The 16,243-nt window shown below is 35.7% G+C and overlaps 1 protein-coding gene across 4 annotated transcripts in view; it reads left to right on the top strand.

Annotated features, from left to right (window-relative positions):
- Window positions 1-16,243, top strand: part of FYTTD1 (forty-two-three domain containing 1) — a 41,712-nt gene that overhangs the window by 13,568 nt on the left and 11,901 nt on the right. For all 4 annotated transcript variants that reach the window (XM_043594430.1, XM_043594429.1, XM_043594431.1 and 1 more), the window contains 2 exons: window positions 2,009-2,137; window positions 13,066-13,214. In XM_043594430.1, the coding sequence (XP_043450365.1) occupies window positions 2,009-2,137; window positions 13,066-13,214 (278 nt within the window). The remainder of the gene's footprint in view (window positions 1-2,008; window positions 2,138-13,065; window positions 13,215-16,243) is intronic.

The following is a 16,243-nucleotide window of genomic DNA, read 5'->3' as shown; positions in this document are numbered from 1 at the left end:
GAAGAATAAGTAGCACTTGTTAAAGGAAAGTAGTGTTTTGAAAGTGTTCAAAAATATTCCCTGTCTCTTGAGAATTTAACATGTTCATGTATCTGATTTCATGAAGCCTTTTTATTTTAAAATAAGTGTTTTTGAGTGTCTTTAACTTGGATGAATTTATGTATATTGAAGGACTGATCTCAAGAAGATAAACTACTTTGGGGAGATTCGAATTATTTTAATGAATATTTGTGATGAAGTTTTAAAGATTACTGCTGGGTTAGGTAATGTAGTAATATATGAGAAAGGATCCCTATAATATATAATTGCTTCTTTTACTTTAGAAAAGACTATATTCATATAGTTGTTAGGTTTGTGTTTAGAGCAGCTTGGAAAAAATAATAGAAGTTAGTTAGTTTTGTGAAATTTTATGAAGTTGTTGACCAGGTCTATTTGCTTTATCAATTATCAAACATAATATTGGAGCTGGGACTGTGGAGAAAGTATTTGGATATTTTTTAATTTTTTATTAAAAATTACACCTGACACGGGGCTTGAACTTATGACCATGAGATCAAGAGTCACATGCTCTTCTAACTGAGCCAGCCAGGCACCCTGAAAAATTGAGAGAAATAAAATTTTATTAATAATTTGTTAAATATTTATTAATATTTATTTAGTTATTTGGGTATTTGAGTATTTTTGGCTTCTAGTAACTTTGTTTTAACATTTGTAAATAGAAATCTAGAGTATAGTTTCCTGATCTTCATTCACATTGTTGTGCTGTGGTTTTAGAGCAATGTTATGTTTGTGAATTACTTTGGTAGGAGAGTTTGAAAGCGAGGCTTTGAAGGATCAGGTAGAAAGAAAAACAAGATAACCCTGAATTATTTTGCTAGAAGAGTGGAGAACCCATAGTACTTTCTTTTTGTGCTATACCTTAATCATGTAGTTTTTTTTATTTCATATTTGCTGTTTACTTGTCTGTTTCCATTAATTTTAAAATTTTGTTTTAATGTTTATTTATTTTTGAGAGAGAGGCAGAATGTGAGTCCAGGAGGGGCAGAGAGAGAAAGAGAGAGACACAGAATCCAAAACAGGTTCCAGGCTCTGTTTGAGCTGTTAGCACAGACTCCACGAGGGGCTTGAACCCACAAGCCGTGAGATCATGACCTGAGCAGAAGTCAGATACTTAACTGAGTGAACCACTGGGTGCCCCAAGATGGTCATCTTTAAAAACCGGAGACTTGGGGGAATCTGGGTGGCTCAGTTGGTTAAGCATCTAACTCTTGATTTTGGGTGAGTCACGATCTCATCATTTGTGGGTTTGAGCCCTGTGTTGGGCTCTGTGCTGACAGCATGGAGCCTACTTGGGATTCTCTCTCTACCTCCCTCTTTGCCCCTCCCCTGCTTGTGCTCTCTCTTTCTCAAAATAAATAAACATTTTTTTAAAAAGCTTAAAAACTGGAGACTTCTGTGATTGTGGAAAGTAAATAAGAGTAATTTTTGTAAACAGATTTTTGCTTATTTATGTGTCAGATAAATACTAGGGATAATGGACGTCTTTATTAATTGGTATATCTGCTTTGGGGATTGATTTGAACTTTTCCTACCAAACCTTTCTTTAGTATTCCAAGTATATTGGCTGATTTTTTTTTTTTTTTTTTATCTTACTATTATCCTCTTAGGAAAGTGCTTTCAAAGTAGCAAAGAAGTTGGGAAATCTATCAACTAGAAATTGAGACTGAGTGGGATGCCTGGGTGGCTCAGTCGGTTGGGCATCCGACTTCGGCTTGGGTTATGATCTTGCGGTTCGTGGGTTCGAACCCCACCTCAGGCTCTGTGCTGACAGCTTGGAGCCTGGAGCCTGTTTCGGATTCTGTGTCTCCGTCTCTCTCTGCCCCTCCCCGGCTCACACTCTGTGTCTCTCTCTCTCAAAAATAAATAAACTTAAAAAAAAAAAGAAAATGAGACTGAGTGATTGAGTCATTAAGTTAAAATGAAAATAATTACATTTCCTATATCACAGATGATATCATCAAATTGAATCGAAAGGAGGGAAAAAAGCAGAATTTTCCAAGACTAAATAGAAGACTCCAGCAAAGTAGTGCCCGACAATTCAGGATGAGAGTACGATGGGGAATCCAACAGAATTCTGGTAAGTTTTACAAGTAAGCTTCAATAAAGATCTGTTATTTGTAGGTTCATAGTATATTATTTTTAATACATACTTAAAACATGGAGGAAATATGTTAGTACCCTTTGTGATTACTTTCAGATTTTTGTTTAATATTGAAATCTCGTAAACATGTTAAGTTGCCTTAAATAGGTGGTAACCCTGTTTCTTAACAGTATTATGGGATTTTTAAAGTAACCCCAATGTGTAAATAGTATATATTTAGGGCTACAGTATTGTAAAGGATCTTACATATCATGAGGCCCTCCTCAGGTGTTTCTTTAATAGTTTATCTGGTGAATAGTTACATAACTCCAGCATCCACGTCTTCAGTGAAAGCATACCACCTCAAAAGACAACTCCATTATTGGAGATAGCTCTATTTACTACAAAGTTCTTTTAATTTGAATTGAATCATGCCTACCTATTAACTCTATGGAGTTACAGGAAACAAACTCCCTTTTCTATATGAGAACTTTTTAAGTGTGTGGAGACTTCTGTTCTACATGGAAAATATTTCCAGAGTGTTTGCATTATCATCTAGGACTTTTAGGATTTGTTAAATCCTCCAGAGGTAACACTCGGAATAGAGTGCCTTAGATATGACCTAATGATCTTGGAACTCTACGTATATAGCTAATTTTGACACTTTGGAAGCTTATTTATTTATAACCATCTTGTTCCAAAATGAATTTAAGGCAATAACTGAACCCTACTAACTGTATCTGACTAATTTATTTTTTGCAGCTATATCAGTGTTTTAGAATAAACTTTTGTTCAAATTAAAAAAAAAAAGACTCTAGATCTTTTTTTTACACATGTAGAAAATGTTTCATAAACTAGCTCCAAGTTGAGTTTTATCCTGTGTGTTAAAAAAACATAAAAAATCATTATCAGTGGGTTTAACATGATTGTATTTAGTTCTATATCTAACAGTTAATATGCCATCATACCCTCAAAATATGTTTGTAACTGAGGTTAGGCCCTACAAAAAATTTTATTCTTCTCTAATTTTTTAATTAGAGAATTAAATTTTTAAAAGATTTAAAAATCTAAATTTTTAAATATAAACAAGTAAATTTTGTGACATAATCTAGTTGTAGCAAATATTCAGCACACCATATTATATATGATTTGCTTTAAAATAACTTCAAAGCAAATCATAGAAGCCAGAAATACATTTGTTTACACTAGCCATATGTTAAATATGTGATAAATTTCTTGAACTGACCAGGTTCTCAGGATATTTAAAGATGCGATCTTTTACTTCAAGGAATTTCTAATAACAAAGATAAGACAGGAAACATGGAGTTGAGAAATGTCATAAGAGAAATTCCAACAGTACTATAGGACTTCAGACAGATTTTGTGCTAAGAAAATCAGTGGTGGTTTAATGGATAAGGTGAAATAGGATCTAGTCCATGAAGGATCAGAAAAGCTTTCCTTTTATGGGGGTTATGATCCGGGCCTTAAGATAAATGATATCTAGGGGTAGCTTATGATCTTATAAGATTGAACTTGTGCTTGTTCTCCAATTACATGTGACAGATCCTAAAATAGAACAGCTGTTGCTGTCACTGAATGTGCAGAGAGATAGGAGATTGTCTCAAATTCTGATTGGTTAGAAGTTCAGATTTCCACATTGTAATGTCACTGAGGATGTTAGCTTGAGGTAAGAGAACACTTAAGACAGAGAGCCCTTGGCAGGCTCTCAAATTATTTTTATTTTTTAAAATACCAGGTAACTTTGTATTTTTAAAAAATTTTTTTAATGTTTTATTTGTTTTTGAGAGACAGAGAGAGACAATGTGAATGGGGGAGGGGCAGAGAGAGAGAGAGAGAGAGGGAGACACAGAATCTGAAGCAGGTTCCAGGCTCTGAGCTTTCAGCACAGAGCCCGACGCGGGGCTCGAACCCATGAACCACAAGATAATGACCTGAGCTGAAATTGAGACGCTTAACCAACTGAGCCATTCAGGCACCCCTCAAATAATTTTTACTTATTAGTTTTTAATATTTTATTTTTTGAAGTAATCTCTGCAGCCAACTGTGGGGCTCAAACTTAGAACCCTAGATCAAGAGTCACATGCTATACCACTGAGCCAGTGAGGTGCCCCTCTCAATAAATCATTTTTGATGGTTGAACAAATAAATGAATAAAATCTTCCTAAATCTTTGCCCAAAATATAGTCACTCATTAAATATTTGTATAAACAACCTAAATATTCTTCAGTGGGGCAATACCATATAGTGGCAGTTCTCAAAGTATTGTCCAGGGATCCTGGGGAATCTCCAAGACTCAAGGCATCCATAAGGTCAAAACTATTTTTATAATGATACTAAGACATTAATTGTATTTTCACTCTTATTCGCATGAATATATAGTGGAGTTTTCCAGAGTCTACATGATGTGTGATAATTAAATTGAATGTGGTAGCAGATATGAAAATCTAGCTATCTTCTATTAAGGCAGACACCAAAGAGATTTGCAAAAATACAAAACAATGCTACCCTTCCTTTTAAATATTTTTGTGGTTTTTTTTTTAGAAAATGATTGTTATTTTTCATTAAAAATGTTATTTGCCCTGCATTAGGTTTATTGTTGTTTTAATGAAATAACAAAGTTTTTAAATATTTAGTTTTCATTTCTAAACTGTGATAATATCCATAAACATAAGCCCACAGAAACAAAAATTCTAGAGCTCTCAATAATTAAGGGTATAACGAGGTCCTGAGACAAAAAATTTGAGAATGCTGTTTCTTTTAGAGGTAGAAGAGACAGGAAAATATTTGTATACTGCTTTGGAAAGGAGCCAGTAATGCATTCCCTCTGATTCGACATTTCCCAAAAAAACCCTCAAATCTTTGTGTAAGATTTTTATAACCTCTCAAATCAGACTCCAGAAATTACTGAGGCAAGTCAGTAAGTGTGTGAAAGAAATTCGTGAAGGGATTGAGCAGAGGATTCAAAGATGAAAATTCCTGTCTCTAGTTTTAATTGTTCTCAACCTTGGTCACACCTGTGGAGCATTATAAACTAGAACAATGCCCTGGTTGCACTCCATTTCTACTGAAGCAGAATCTGCAGAAGGAGGGCCTGGGGATTTTTTTTTTTTAAGCTCCATATGTGATTCTGATACATGACTAGGGTTAAACAACTGCTCTAGTACAGCTGAAAATGTGAAGGGACCTTCATAGAGGTAGTAGTTGCAATACTGAGAATGAAGGTACTCTGGAAAGACAGGAGAACTTTTAGAAGGGCTGGAATGGATGAGAACTAAGAAAAGGTGGGGCACCTGGCTGGCTCAGTTCATAGAGCATGCGACTCTTGATCTTGGGGTCATAAGGTCAAGCCCCATGTTGGGTGTAGAGCTTGTTTAAAAAAAGAAAAAAAAAAAGAAAAGACTTATTGTATTAGATGAGGCCTTTAGTACCTTTTTATAATGCCTTTTAGAATACAAGTCACTTACAGAAGGAAGGTAAGGAGAGAATTGGGGCTGTATGTATAGGTCTTTCTTAACTTTATGAAACACAACAATGAAAAGGTGAAAAATAGAACCGTTGCTAAAGTTGAGGTACAGCTGGTGAAGTTTGTTCAAAGGTATAAAGAGAGGGAGGGGTTAATGGATGATAAAGTTTGCTAGATGGTAGAGGAGAAGCCACTCATAGAAATAAAAGTGGAAAGGATAATGAGTATGGGAACAGTGACTATAGCACTCAGAAATAGAAAGCACCCAGGAATAGAATTCTATCTTGTACTTTTCTCCTTTTAATCAGTTTTATTCTTGTTAAAGAGACTTTTCTCATGCATCTTTCTCATCGAAGCTTAAAACTTTGGTATAAAAATGGATTCCTCCTCTCTTTAATCTTTCTTTTTGCTCTGCTAATTCATTCATTCTTTTGGAATACTTTCAAATTTCTTTGTTCCACTCCCAATCCTTTATCATGTCTTGTTTGAGTACTACAGTAGCATCTGAATGGTCAGATGGAATGGTCTCACTGCCTTCCTTCTTCCCTCTTCCATTCAGTTTAAGATAATTTTGGGGTGGTTCAGTCAATTAAGCGTCTTGACTTCAGCTTGGGTCATGATCTCATGGTTTGTGGGTTTGAGCCCCACATTGGGCTCTGTGCTGACAGCTCAGAGCCTGGAGCCTGATTCAGATTCTGTGTCTCCCCTCTCTCTGCCCCTCCGTTGGCTCATGCTCTCTCTCTCTCAAAAATAAACAAACATTAAAAAAAAAGGGGGGGGTTGTGGGAGAGGGGATGGGCTAAATGGGTAAGGGGCATTAAGGAATCTACTCCTAAAATCATTGTTGCCCTATATGCTAACTAACTTGGATGTAAATTAAAAAATAAATAAAAAAGAAAAAAGGCCATATGGTTTAAAAAAAAAAAAAAAAGATACTGCTTCTAGACTAATGTAACCCGGTCATGAATTCTGTGACTTCTCATTCCTTGTCAAGTATATTCTTTATCTCCATGTGAAGCATTCTGATTTGAGCCCACCACATCCATTTACTTCTTATTCTTATTCTAAAATTTTTTAGGGTTTATTTATTTATTTAGAGAGCAGGGCTCAAACCCAGGAACCATGAGATCGTGACCTGAGCTGAAACCAAGAGTCCGATGTTTAACCAACTGAGCCACCCAGGTGCCCCTCTTATCCTTATTCTAAACTGTATCTCTGTATGCTATGGTTATCCATGTCTTTGTACTTTTAACTTTCTGTCTATCTTCCTATTCAAATTTTGTCCATTTTATAATGCCTAGCTAAGAGCCCACTTTTTTGGTAATAGTTGCTTTTCTTCTCTTTGGAAATGTGTCCTAGATTATATTTTGCTTTTTATTCTTTAGTTTTTGCAGTTTGGAAAATGTTCAGTTTTGGAGCCATGCAAACTGGCACTTAGAGCAGTAACTGCCATTTTCTGTGACATCTGGGTAGTCACTGTTCTTCACCTCACTTCACTCACCTGCAAAATTAAGATGTTAGCATCAATCTCATCAAGTTCTCGTTTAAAGTACTCGGCCCAATGCATTAGCAGAGTTAATGGTATCTGTTTCATTATTTAATACAAATAAAAATAGTAGTTGTAGATTTAATTAGACAAGTTTCGTCAATATGCTTAATCTTCATTTGGTTGCAATTCTAGAAGGAAATAATACATATAACAACAGTAATTTGATTTTCAGGGGGTGTCTGGCTGGCTCAGTCAGAAGAGCATGCAGCTCCTGGTCTCGGGGTTGTGAATTCGAGCTCCACGTTGGGTGTAGAGATTACTTAAATAAAACTAAAAACAAAACAATTTTATTTCAAAATTTTAAAAGTTGTGTTTTTTCCTCATTATAAAAGTAATAGCATCTGCACTTTGGGGTTGAGGCAGAGAACCCAAAAAAGGAACAAATCTGGAAGAACTCCCTGTCACACTGAGTTGCCATGCTGGTGGAAATCACTAGGAAGCCATCTGTGAGTGTGATGTGACTTAAATTCAGTGGAGGATGAGTTGGGCCTAGGAGTAGATCTAGATAGATTCCTAGAACCCAAAATTTAAGGCATCACTCACACTTAGATTTTGTGCCTTTGGTTCTTCTCTTGCTTCACTGTAGTCTCAGCTTACAGGGGAGGGATAAATGAGTACCACTGGATGTTCCGTGCAACAGAATGAGTCTTTAGGTATACACTGGAATCTGGAAGTAAAAATAAAAATTCTTTCTTTAAAGACGGTCCAGTGCCCTCTACTTACAAAGCTTAACATTATGCTAGTTGGTAAGAGAAATGTTCCTATAACAGAAGTAAGGCAGTAAAGAGTGAAATGGGAGTAATAAATTGGTAAATGCTTCAACCATTATAACAAGCTTTCCCAGTTGTCTTGTTGAACTCTGTTCTCAAATAGGTACACCACATAAAAGCATTCTGGAATTAGATACGTTTGGGAATACATACACTGTTATACCCAACTTAGAGATTCATCACACATGTTAGTCCTGAGAAATCCTTTAGTAAAGAAAACTATTTTAGCTTTTAGTTTGGACATGAAACTTTTCTGTTAGAAGACCTGTTACTATATTGTAGATGTGTAGTATTATACAGGATACAATTCTGAAGACACTTGCCCCAAAATCAGAGTTAAAATAAAAATGCCCAGTATCACAGTTGTCACTTAGCATGGGTCTCTGAAATTTCTGGCTATTGCATTAAGAAATAGAAGAATTTGAGGTATAATTATTGGAAAAAAGAAGACAGTATCATTTGTAGATAATAATGGTTGTTGCTTAGTAATCCCCAGAAATAATTTGAAAGCCTGTAGAACTAAAAAGTAAGTTCAGTGGCACAAAAACAGACACATAGACCAATGGAATAGAATAGAAACTCCAGAACTAGACCCACAAACGTATGGCCAACTCATCTTTGACAAAGCAGGAAAGAACATCCAATGGAAAAAAGCCTCTTTAACAAATGGTGCTGGGAGAACTGGACAGCAACATGCAGAAGGTTGAAACTAGACCACTTTCTCACACCATTCACAAAAATAAACTCAAAATGGTTAAAGGACCTAAATGTGAGACAGGAAACCATCAAAACCTTAGAGGAGAAAGCAGGAAAAGACCTCTCTGACCTCAGCCGTAGCAATCTCTTACTCGACACATCCCCAAAGGCAAGGGAATTACAAGCAAAAGTGAATTACTGGGACCTTATGAAGATAAAAAGCTTCTGCACAGCAAAGGAAACAACCAACAAAACTAAAAGGCAACCAACGGAATGGGAAAAGATATTCGCAAATGACATATCGGACAAAGGGCTAGTATCCAAAATCTATAAAGAGCTCCCCAAACTCCACACCCGGAAAACAAATAACCCAGTGAAGAAATGGGCAGAAAACATGAATAGACACTTCTCTAAAGAAGACATCCGGATGGCCAACAGGCACATGAAAAGATGTTCAGCGTCGCTCCTTATCAGGGAAATACAAATCAAAAGCACACTCAGGTATCACCTCACGCCAGTCAGAGTGGCCAAAATGAACAACTCAGGAGACTATAGATGCTGGAGAGGATGTGGAGAAACGGGAACCCTCTTGCACTGTTGGTGGGAATGCAAATTGGTGCAGCCGCTCTGGAAAGCAGTGTGGAGGTTCCTCAGAAAATTAAAAATAGACCTACCCTATGACCCAGCAATAGCACTGCTAGGAATTTATCCAAGGGATACAGGAGTACTGATGCATAGGGGCACTTGTACCCCAATGTTCATAGCAGCACTCTCAACAATAGCCAAATTATGGAAAGAGCCTAAATGTCCATCAACTGATGAATGGATAAAGACATTGTGGTTTATATACACAATGAAATTCTACGTGGCAATGAGAAAAAATGAAATACGGCCTTTTGTAGCAACGTGGATGGAACTGGAGAGTGTGATGCTAAGTGAAATAAGCCATACAGAGAAAGACAGATACCATATGGTTTCACTCTTATGTGGATCCTGAGAAACTTAACAAGAACCCATGGGGGAGGGGAAGGAAAAAAAAAAAAAAAGAGGTTAGAGTGGGAGAGAGTCAAAGCATAAGAGACTCTTAAAAACTGAGAACAGGGGCGCCTGGGTGGCGCAGTCGGTTAAGCGTCCGGCTTCAGCCAGGTCACGATCTCGCGGTCCGTGAGTTCGAGCCCCGCGTCAGGCTCTGGGCTGATGGCTCAGAGCCTGGAGCCTGTTTCCGATTCTGTGTCTCCCTCTCTCTCTGCCCCTCCCCCGTTCATGCTCTGTCTCTCTCTGTCCCAAAAATAAATAAACGTTGAAAAAAAAAAAAAAACTGAGAACAAACTGAGGGTTGATGGGGGGTGGGAGGGAGGAGAGGGTGGGTGATGGGTATTGAGGAGGGCACCTTTTGGGATGAGCACTGGGTGTTGTATGGAAACCAATTTGTCAAAAAATTTCATATAAAAAAAATATAGAGAAGTAAACAGTACCCTTAAAAAAAAAAAAGAAAAAATTTACACAAAGTAAAAAATATAGTAATAAAAATTAAAGAAAAATATTTTTAATAAAAATTGAAAATAAAAATTAAAAAAAATAAAAATAAGTAAGTTCAGTGGGATGACTGATTAAAAGTTATTAATTAAAACTCAATAGCATTCTGTCATCCCAAGAATGACAGTATGAAAATTATTATTAGAAAAGGGATCTTTTTTTGTGATTGACAAAAAAAAAAGTAAAAATACCTAGTAATAACCTTAATAAGAAATATATAAGACTTATGTGAGGAAAAGATTAAAGCTTTACTGAGCCAGTTTAGTCACAAAAGAAGTGGAAAGACATACTACATTCATGAATATTGTAAACATGTTAATTATTGAAAAATTAATTATAAATTTAACGTAATTCTTCTTGCAAAGCATCAAAGGATATTAGAACTTGACCCCACAAAACTGACTTAGGAGCATGACAGTTCATGAATGGAAGAATAGTGATAGCCAAAAACACATAGAAAAGGTCCATTCTCACTAGTAAACTACCAAATAAGACCAGCTTTTTTTTTCAAATACTAAGTGATAAAGATTAAAAAGAATATTCAGTGTTATCAACGATAGGGAAAAAGTGGCACCCTTATGTTCCTGGGAATATGAATAGTCATTCTAGAGGGGATTTTTAAAAATATGAATCAGAATCCTTAACTTGCTTTACCATTTGATACAGCATATCAGGAGTGCCTGGGTGGCTCAGTTGGTTAAACATCTGACTCTTGATCTCAGCTCAGGTCTTGATCTCAGGGTCATGAGTTTAAGCCCTGTGTTGGGCTTCACACTGGGCGTGGAGCCTACTTTAAAAATTGGGGTGCCTGCATGGCTCTTGATTTTGGCTCAGGTTATTATCTTGTGATTTGTGAGTGTGAGCCCTGTATTAGGCTCTGTGCTGATGGCACGGAGCCTGCCTGGGATTCCCTTTTGTCTCTCTGCCCCTCCCCTGTTCTCACACATGTGCACATGCTCTCTCTCAAAATAAACATTAAAAAATAAAAATAAATAAAAAATGGAAAAATTAACAAATGCTCTAATAATGTTAGTTCATATTACTGATAACTTGGCAGCTCTGTAAAATTAGAGGTAAATTTATATATAACTAATAAAGTACAGGTTTTTTTAATTGTCCAGTAGAAAAAATAACTCTGAAAAATCATGCTTTTTTGCCCCTGTAGAAAGACAGTAACCAGTTTTGTCTAATATAGCTGTCTTATTTAAGCATTCTTTTTTTTCCTCCACTGAATATAAAATCTAGCTTTTCCAAATTTCCTTTTGAATGGATTTGTTTCCCTGCTGTGCTCTTATTAATGAGTTAAATAAAAGTTTGTTGCATCTTTATCCCCCCGGAAAATATTATCTATAATGTTATTGTAACATTTATAGTAGTTTAACATTAGAAATAAGTGAAGTGAGGGATGCCTGGGTGGCTTAGTTGATTAAGTGTCTGACTTTGGCTTAGGTCATGATCTCGAGGTCTGTGAGTTTGAGTTCCATGTCGGGCTCTGTGGTGACAGCTCAGAGCCTGGAGCCTGCTTTGGATTCTGTGTCTCCCTCTCTCTCTGCCTCTCCCCCACTCACACTTTGTCTCTCTCAAAAATAAATAAACATTAAAAAAAATTCTTTTTTTAAAGTGAAGTTCTGAGGTTGGTTGGATCAAGTATGGCACATTAAAAAATGATACAGTGAGGGCATCTGGCTGGCTCAGTGGGTAGAACATGTGACTTTTGATGAGTTCAAGCCCCACATTGGGCATGGAGCCTTCTTTAAAAAAAAAAAAAAAAGAAACAGTAATAATACAATGAAAGAATCTAAAAGACATGGGATAATATTCACAATACAGTGTTAATGCCTACTACAAAATAGTACATAGACTATTAGTACAAAATAGTACATAGACTAGGAAATGTGGTTGCCAGGAAGATTAACTCAGTGTATCTTCTAGGCACTTGGTACTACAAAATTGTGAATTACCTCTGTGAAAGTCTTTTGAATTGTTTAAAAATAGTTGAAATTAAAAATGTTAACTTTTTAAATGTGTAGGAGTAAAAGACAAGAAAGACATACAATGTTAGTGGTTATCCCAGGGTGATGAGATAATGGGTAACTTTTAGTTTCATTTGTACTTATATGTTTCTAAGATTTCTGTGGCAAGCATGTTTATTCATAATTGGAAAATATTTAAATAGATAAGATACACAATGGAAAGGCAAAGGCAAGTTGTATCATGCCACAGAGATTAAAACATGTTTATTGGAGCTCAATTGGGACTTCAGCAAAAGTAGTTTAAATACAGTAGGAATGAAAAAAATAAGCCAGATTGCAAGATAGTAAGTAAATCAGATATCAGATAGTGATCCATTCAAGATCAGTGTCCCTCAATAGAAATAAAATGTGAGCCACATGTGAATAATATATTTTATTAAATCCGATATATCCAAAATACCATTGTAGTATATAATTAATATAAGGTTATTAATGAAGTATTGTACTCTCTGTTATATCTTAATTCAGACTAGTCATATTTCGGGTACTCCATAACCACATGTTGTTAGTGGACACCACATTGCACAGGGAAAGTTGTTTATTGATAAAGTAATGCAAGAGAGAGGATAGCTATAGGGAAAACATGAGAATCCTGTAGTCCCTTTGCAGTCCATTATGGCAATAGAACTCTTTGCGGTGCAGTTTATTGCTCTTTAAAAATGAAATATTTTATGTAATATATGTAAATATGTGAAAATAACACAATATTATATAATAGTAATATAGGAAATATTACATAAGTAATACTAAAAAATAAAATCCGCTCTGCTAAGAAATAGAATACCCTATGACCTGTGTGCCCTTCAGTTGCATTCTTAGATTGATATTTTTTTGTCTTTTTTTTAAACCTCCTATAGGTTTTGGCAAGAATAGTCTGAGCCGGAGAGGAAGAGTAATGCCTGGAAAGAGACGTCCTTATGGAGTTATCACAGGCCTTGCAGCTAGGAAAGCAACTGGAATTCGAAAAGGAATTAGTCCTATGAATCGACCACCTCTAAGTGACAAGGTAGGATGCTGGTTTAATCATGCATCAGATACTCTTTTCCTTTAGTTGTACTAATATTTCTGTGAATGAGTACAATATTCTCATTGAGGGAGCATTTTATGTGAATATTTTGATTTTTTTTTTTTTTAATGTAGTGCTTTGGGTCTTCTATAAAAAGTAAAGGAAAAGTACTGTCATTCATGAAGAATACCTAAATTTCCACATTCTTAAATAAAATTTATGTAAAGTTTTTTAATAGGTTCTTGATTTTCTTTGCCTCTGTGTGTATGTACAATATTGACAAATTATTGACGTATAATTTTATACAATAAAATTCATCTTTTTAAGTGTACAATTCAGTGAATTTTAGAAAATTTACAGAGTTGTACAATCATCACAACAGTCTAATCTTAAAACAGTTCTATCACTCTAAAAAGAAATCTCTTGTCCATTCATAGCCCTACCTTGTCATCTACCTCAGGCAACCACTAAATTACTTTCTGTAAATTTTCTGTAAATTTGCTTTTTCTGCACATTTCATGTAAATGGAATCATATGATAATATGTGATCTGGCATTTAGTATAATGTTTTCGAGGTTGGTCATGTTGTAGTATGTATCAGTACTTGATTCTTTTTTATTACTGAATAAATATTCCGTTATATGGATATACCATACTTTGTTTATTCATTCACCAGTTGTGGGACATTTTGGTTATTCCCATTTTTTGGGTATTATGAATAATGTTGCTGTGAATGTAAGTAAGTAAGATTGTATGAACATAGGTTTTCATTTGTCTTGGATAGGTACCTATTTTTAATTAGAGTGCAATCATTTACTCACTATGAGTTAACTACTTTTCAGATTTTAATGAAGTTTTATTTACTTCTCAATGAGTAATTTTTGAATTGGCTAAAGTGTTCCTTTGAATAGTTTTACAAGTAGTTTTTCTTCTGATTCTTATATATTTTATTCTATATATTTATATTCTATATATTCTATATTTTTTAATCTTTTTGGTTCTCTGATTATGCAAAAAGTACATACTTGTAAAAAAAATTCAGGACTTCATTCTTTAAATTATCTTTTTTTTTTTTTTTTTAGTTTATTTTTGAGAGAGAGAGAGCGAGTGGGGGGGGGGGGGGGGCAGAGAGAGAGAAAGGGAGACATAGAATCCGAAGCATGCTCCAGGCCCTGAGCTGTCAGCACGCCAGGCCTGAACTCATGAACCATATCGTGACCTAAGCCAAAGTTGGATGCTTAACTGACTGAGCCACCTAGGTGCTCCTCTTTAAATTATCTTTAATGTGCGTCTTCTGGTTAAGAACCACAACTGTCTTAGATCCCTTAACTTTTCAATATTGCCACCACCAACAGTTGATTTCACCTCTAAAACTTTATCGCAGAACTTAACTGTTTATTGGAAATTGGAAAACATTAAGAAATATGGATACTGGGAAGGTGATTGGATTTAAGTGCTATCTTATTGATCCAGTAAAAATATTAAATTACCACATGTGATAGTCTTTTGAGTTGTTTGAAAATGTTAATTATAGAATGCTAAGAATGTGCTAACTAGTAAGATCCACATATTCAAAGTTGAATAAATTTGTCAGAGGTAAGGTTTGAAAAGTGCTGTTTCTTAAAACCTTTTCCTCATTCAGAATATGGATTAATAGTCTGATTAGGACAAAATATAGTACTTTATAATTTAGAAACCTGTTTAAATATAAATAACTCATATTATCCTTTTCTATTCATTAAACAATTTGCCTAAATAACTTAATTGGTCTTGAATTGTTACATGTACTTAGAAATTTTATACCTTAAAAAAATATTTTGACTATAATTACATGTTGTTACTTTATCTCTCACTTTCCACAGTTGATGTGAATTAGATTTTATTTCAGTAAAAATGTACATTTTCTTACCTATGAAGTGAATGACTAAGTGGGAAAGATAGCATACTCATTTATATCACTAGTATTTTCTGAGAGCAAGTGGGGGCTGTGCTAACAGGGGAATGATTGTCTCTAGGAATGAATTTTCTTTTTGTTTACAGACAGATTAAAATAGCTGTCAGGTAAAAGTTGTGTTTAGGTTCTTTCTTTTTTCTTTTTCTTTTTTTTTTTTTTTTTTTTTTTGGAGAGAGTGTGTGCAGACCGGGGAGGGGAAGAGAGTGAGGGAGGGAGAGAATCACAAGCAGGCTCAATGTTGTCAGCTCAGAGCCTAATGATGTGGGGTTCGATCTAATGAGCCGTGACATCATGACCTGAACCAAAATCCAGAGTTGGATGCCCAACCGACTGAGCCCCCCAGGTGCCCCAGTGTTGTGTTAGGTTTTTAAGGGATTCTTCTAGTGGCATATATAACTTCGTCAGTGTCAATTAAATAAATTTTTTTGTCTTTTAGATTCGGAATTTCCCAAACTTGAGAGTATGTTATGTTCCATAGAACTTTTGACTTGATTTTGGTAATATTAAACCATTTAATACTTCTGTGAACTTAAAGAATTTTGTTATTGGGGCACCTGGGTGGCTCAGTTGGTTAAGTGTCCGACTTCAGCTCAGGTCATGATCTCGCGGTCTGTAGGTTTGAGCCCCGCGTCAGGCTCTGGGCTGATGGCTCAGAGCCTGGAGCCTGCTTCCGATTCTGTGTCTCCCTCTCTCTCTCCCCTCCCCCGTTCATGCTGTGTCTCTCTCTGTCTCAAAAATAAATAAATGTTAAAAAAAATTTTTTTGGGGGGTGCCTGGGTGGCTCAGTTGGTTGAGCGTCTGACTTCGGCTCAGGTCATGATCTCACAGTTAGTGGGTTTGAGCCCCACATCGGGCTCTGTGCTGACAGCTCAGAGCCCGGAGCCTGCTTCCGATTCTGTCTCCCTCTCTCTCTGCCCCTCCCCCACTCACGCTCTGTCTCTCTCTCCTTCAAAAATAAATAAACATTAAAAAAAATTAAAAAAAAATTTTTTTTTGTTATTGCTGCATAGCAGTTATTTTCCACTAATGGGTAGGTGTTTTTGTGTGTGTTTATTTGAGAGAGAAAGAGGGAGGG

This window comes from Prionailurus bengalensis, chromosome C2 (assembly GCF_016509475.1).
Source record: "Prionailurus bengalensis isolate Pbe53 chromosome C2, Fcat_Pben_1.1_paternal_pri, whole genome shotgun sequence".
In the NCBI taxonomy this organism is placed as follows: domain Eukaryota; kingdom Metazoa; phylum Chordata; class Mammalia; order Carnivora; family Felidae; genus Prionailurus; species Prionailurus bengalensis.
Note: the sequence above shows the minus strand (reverse complement) of the source record. Positions and strands in the feature narration are given on the sequence as shown.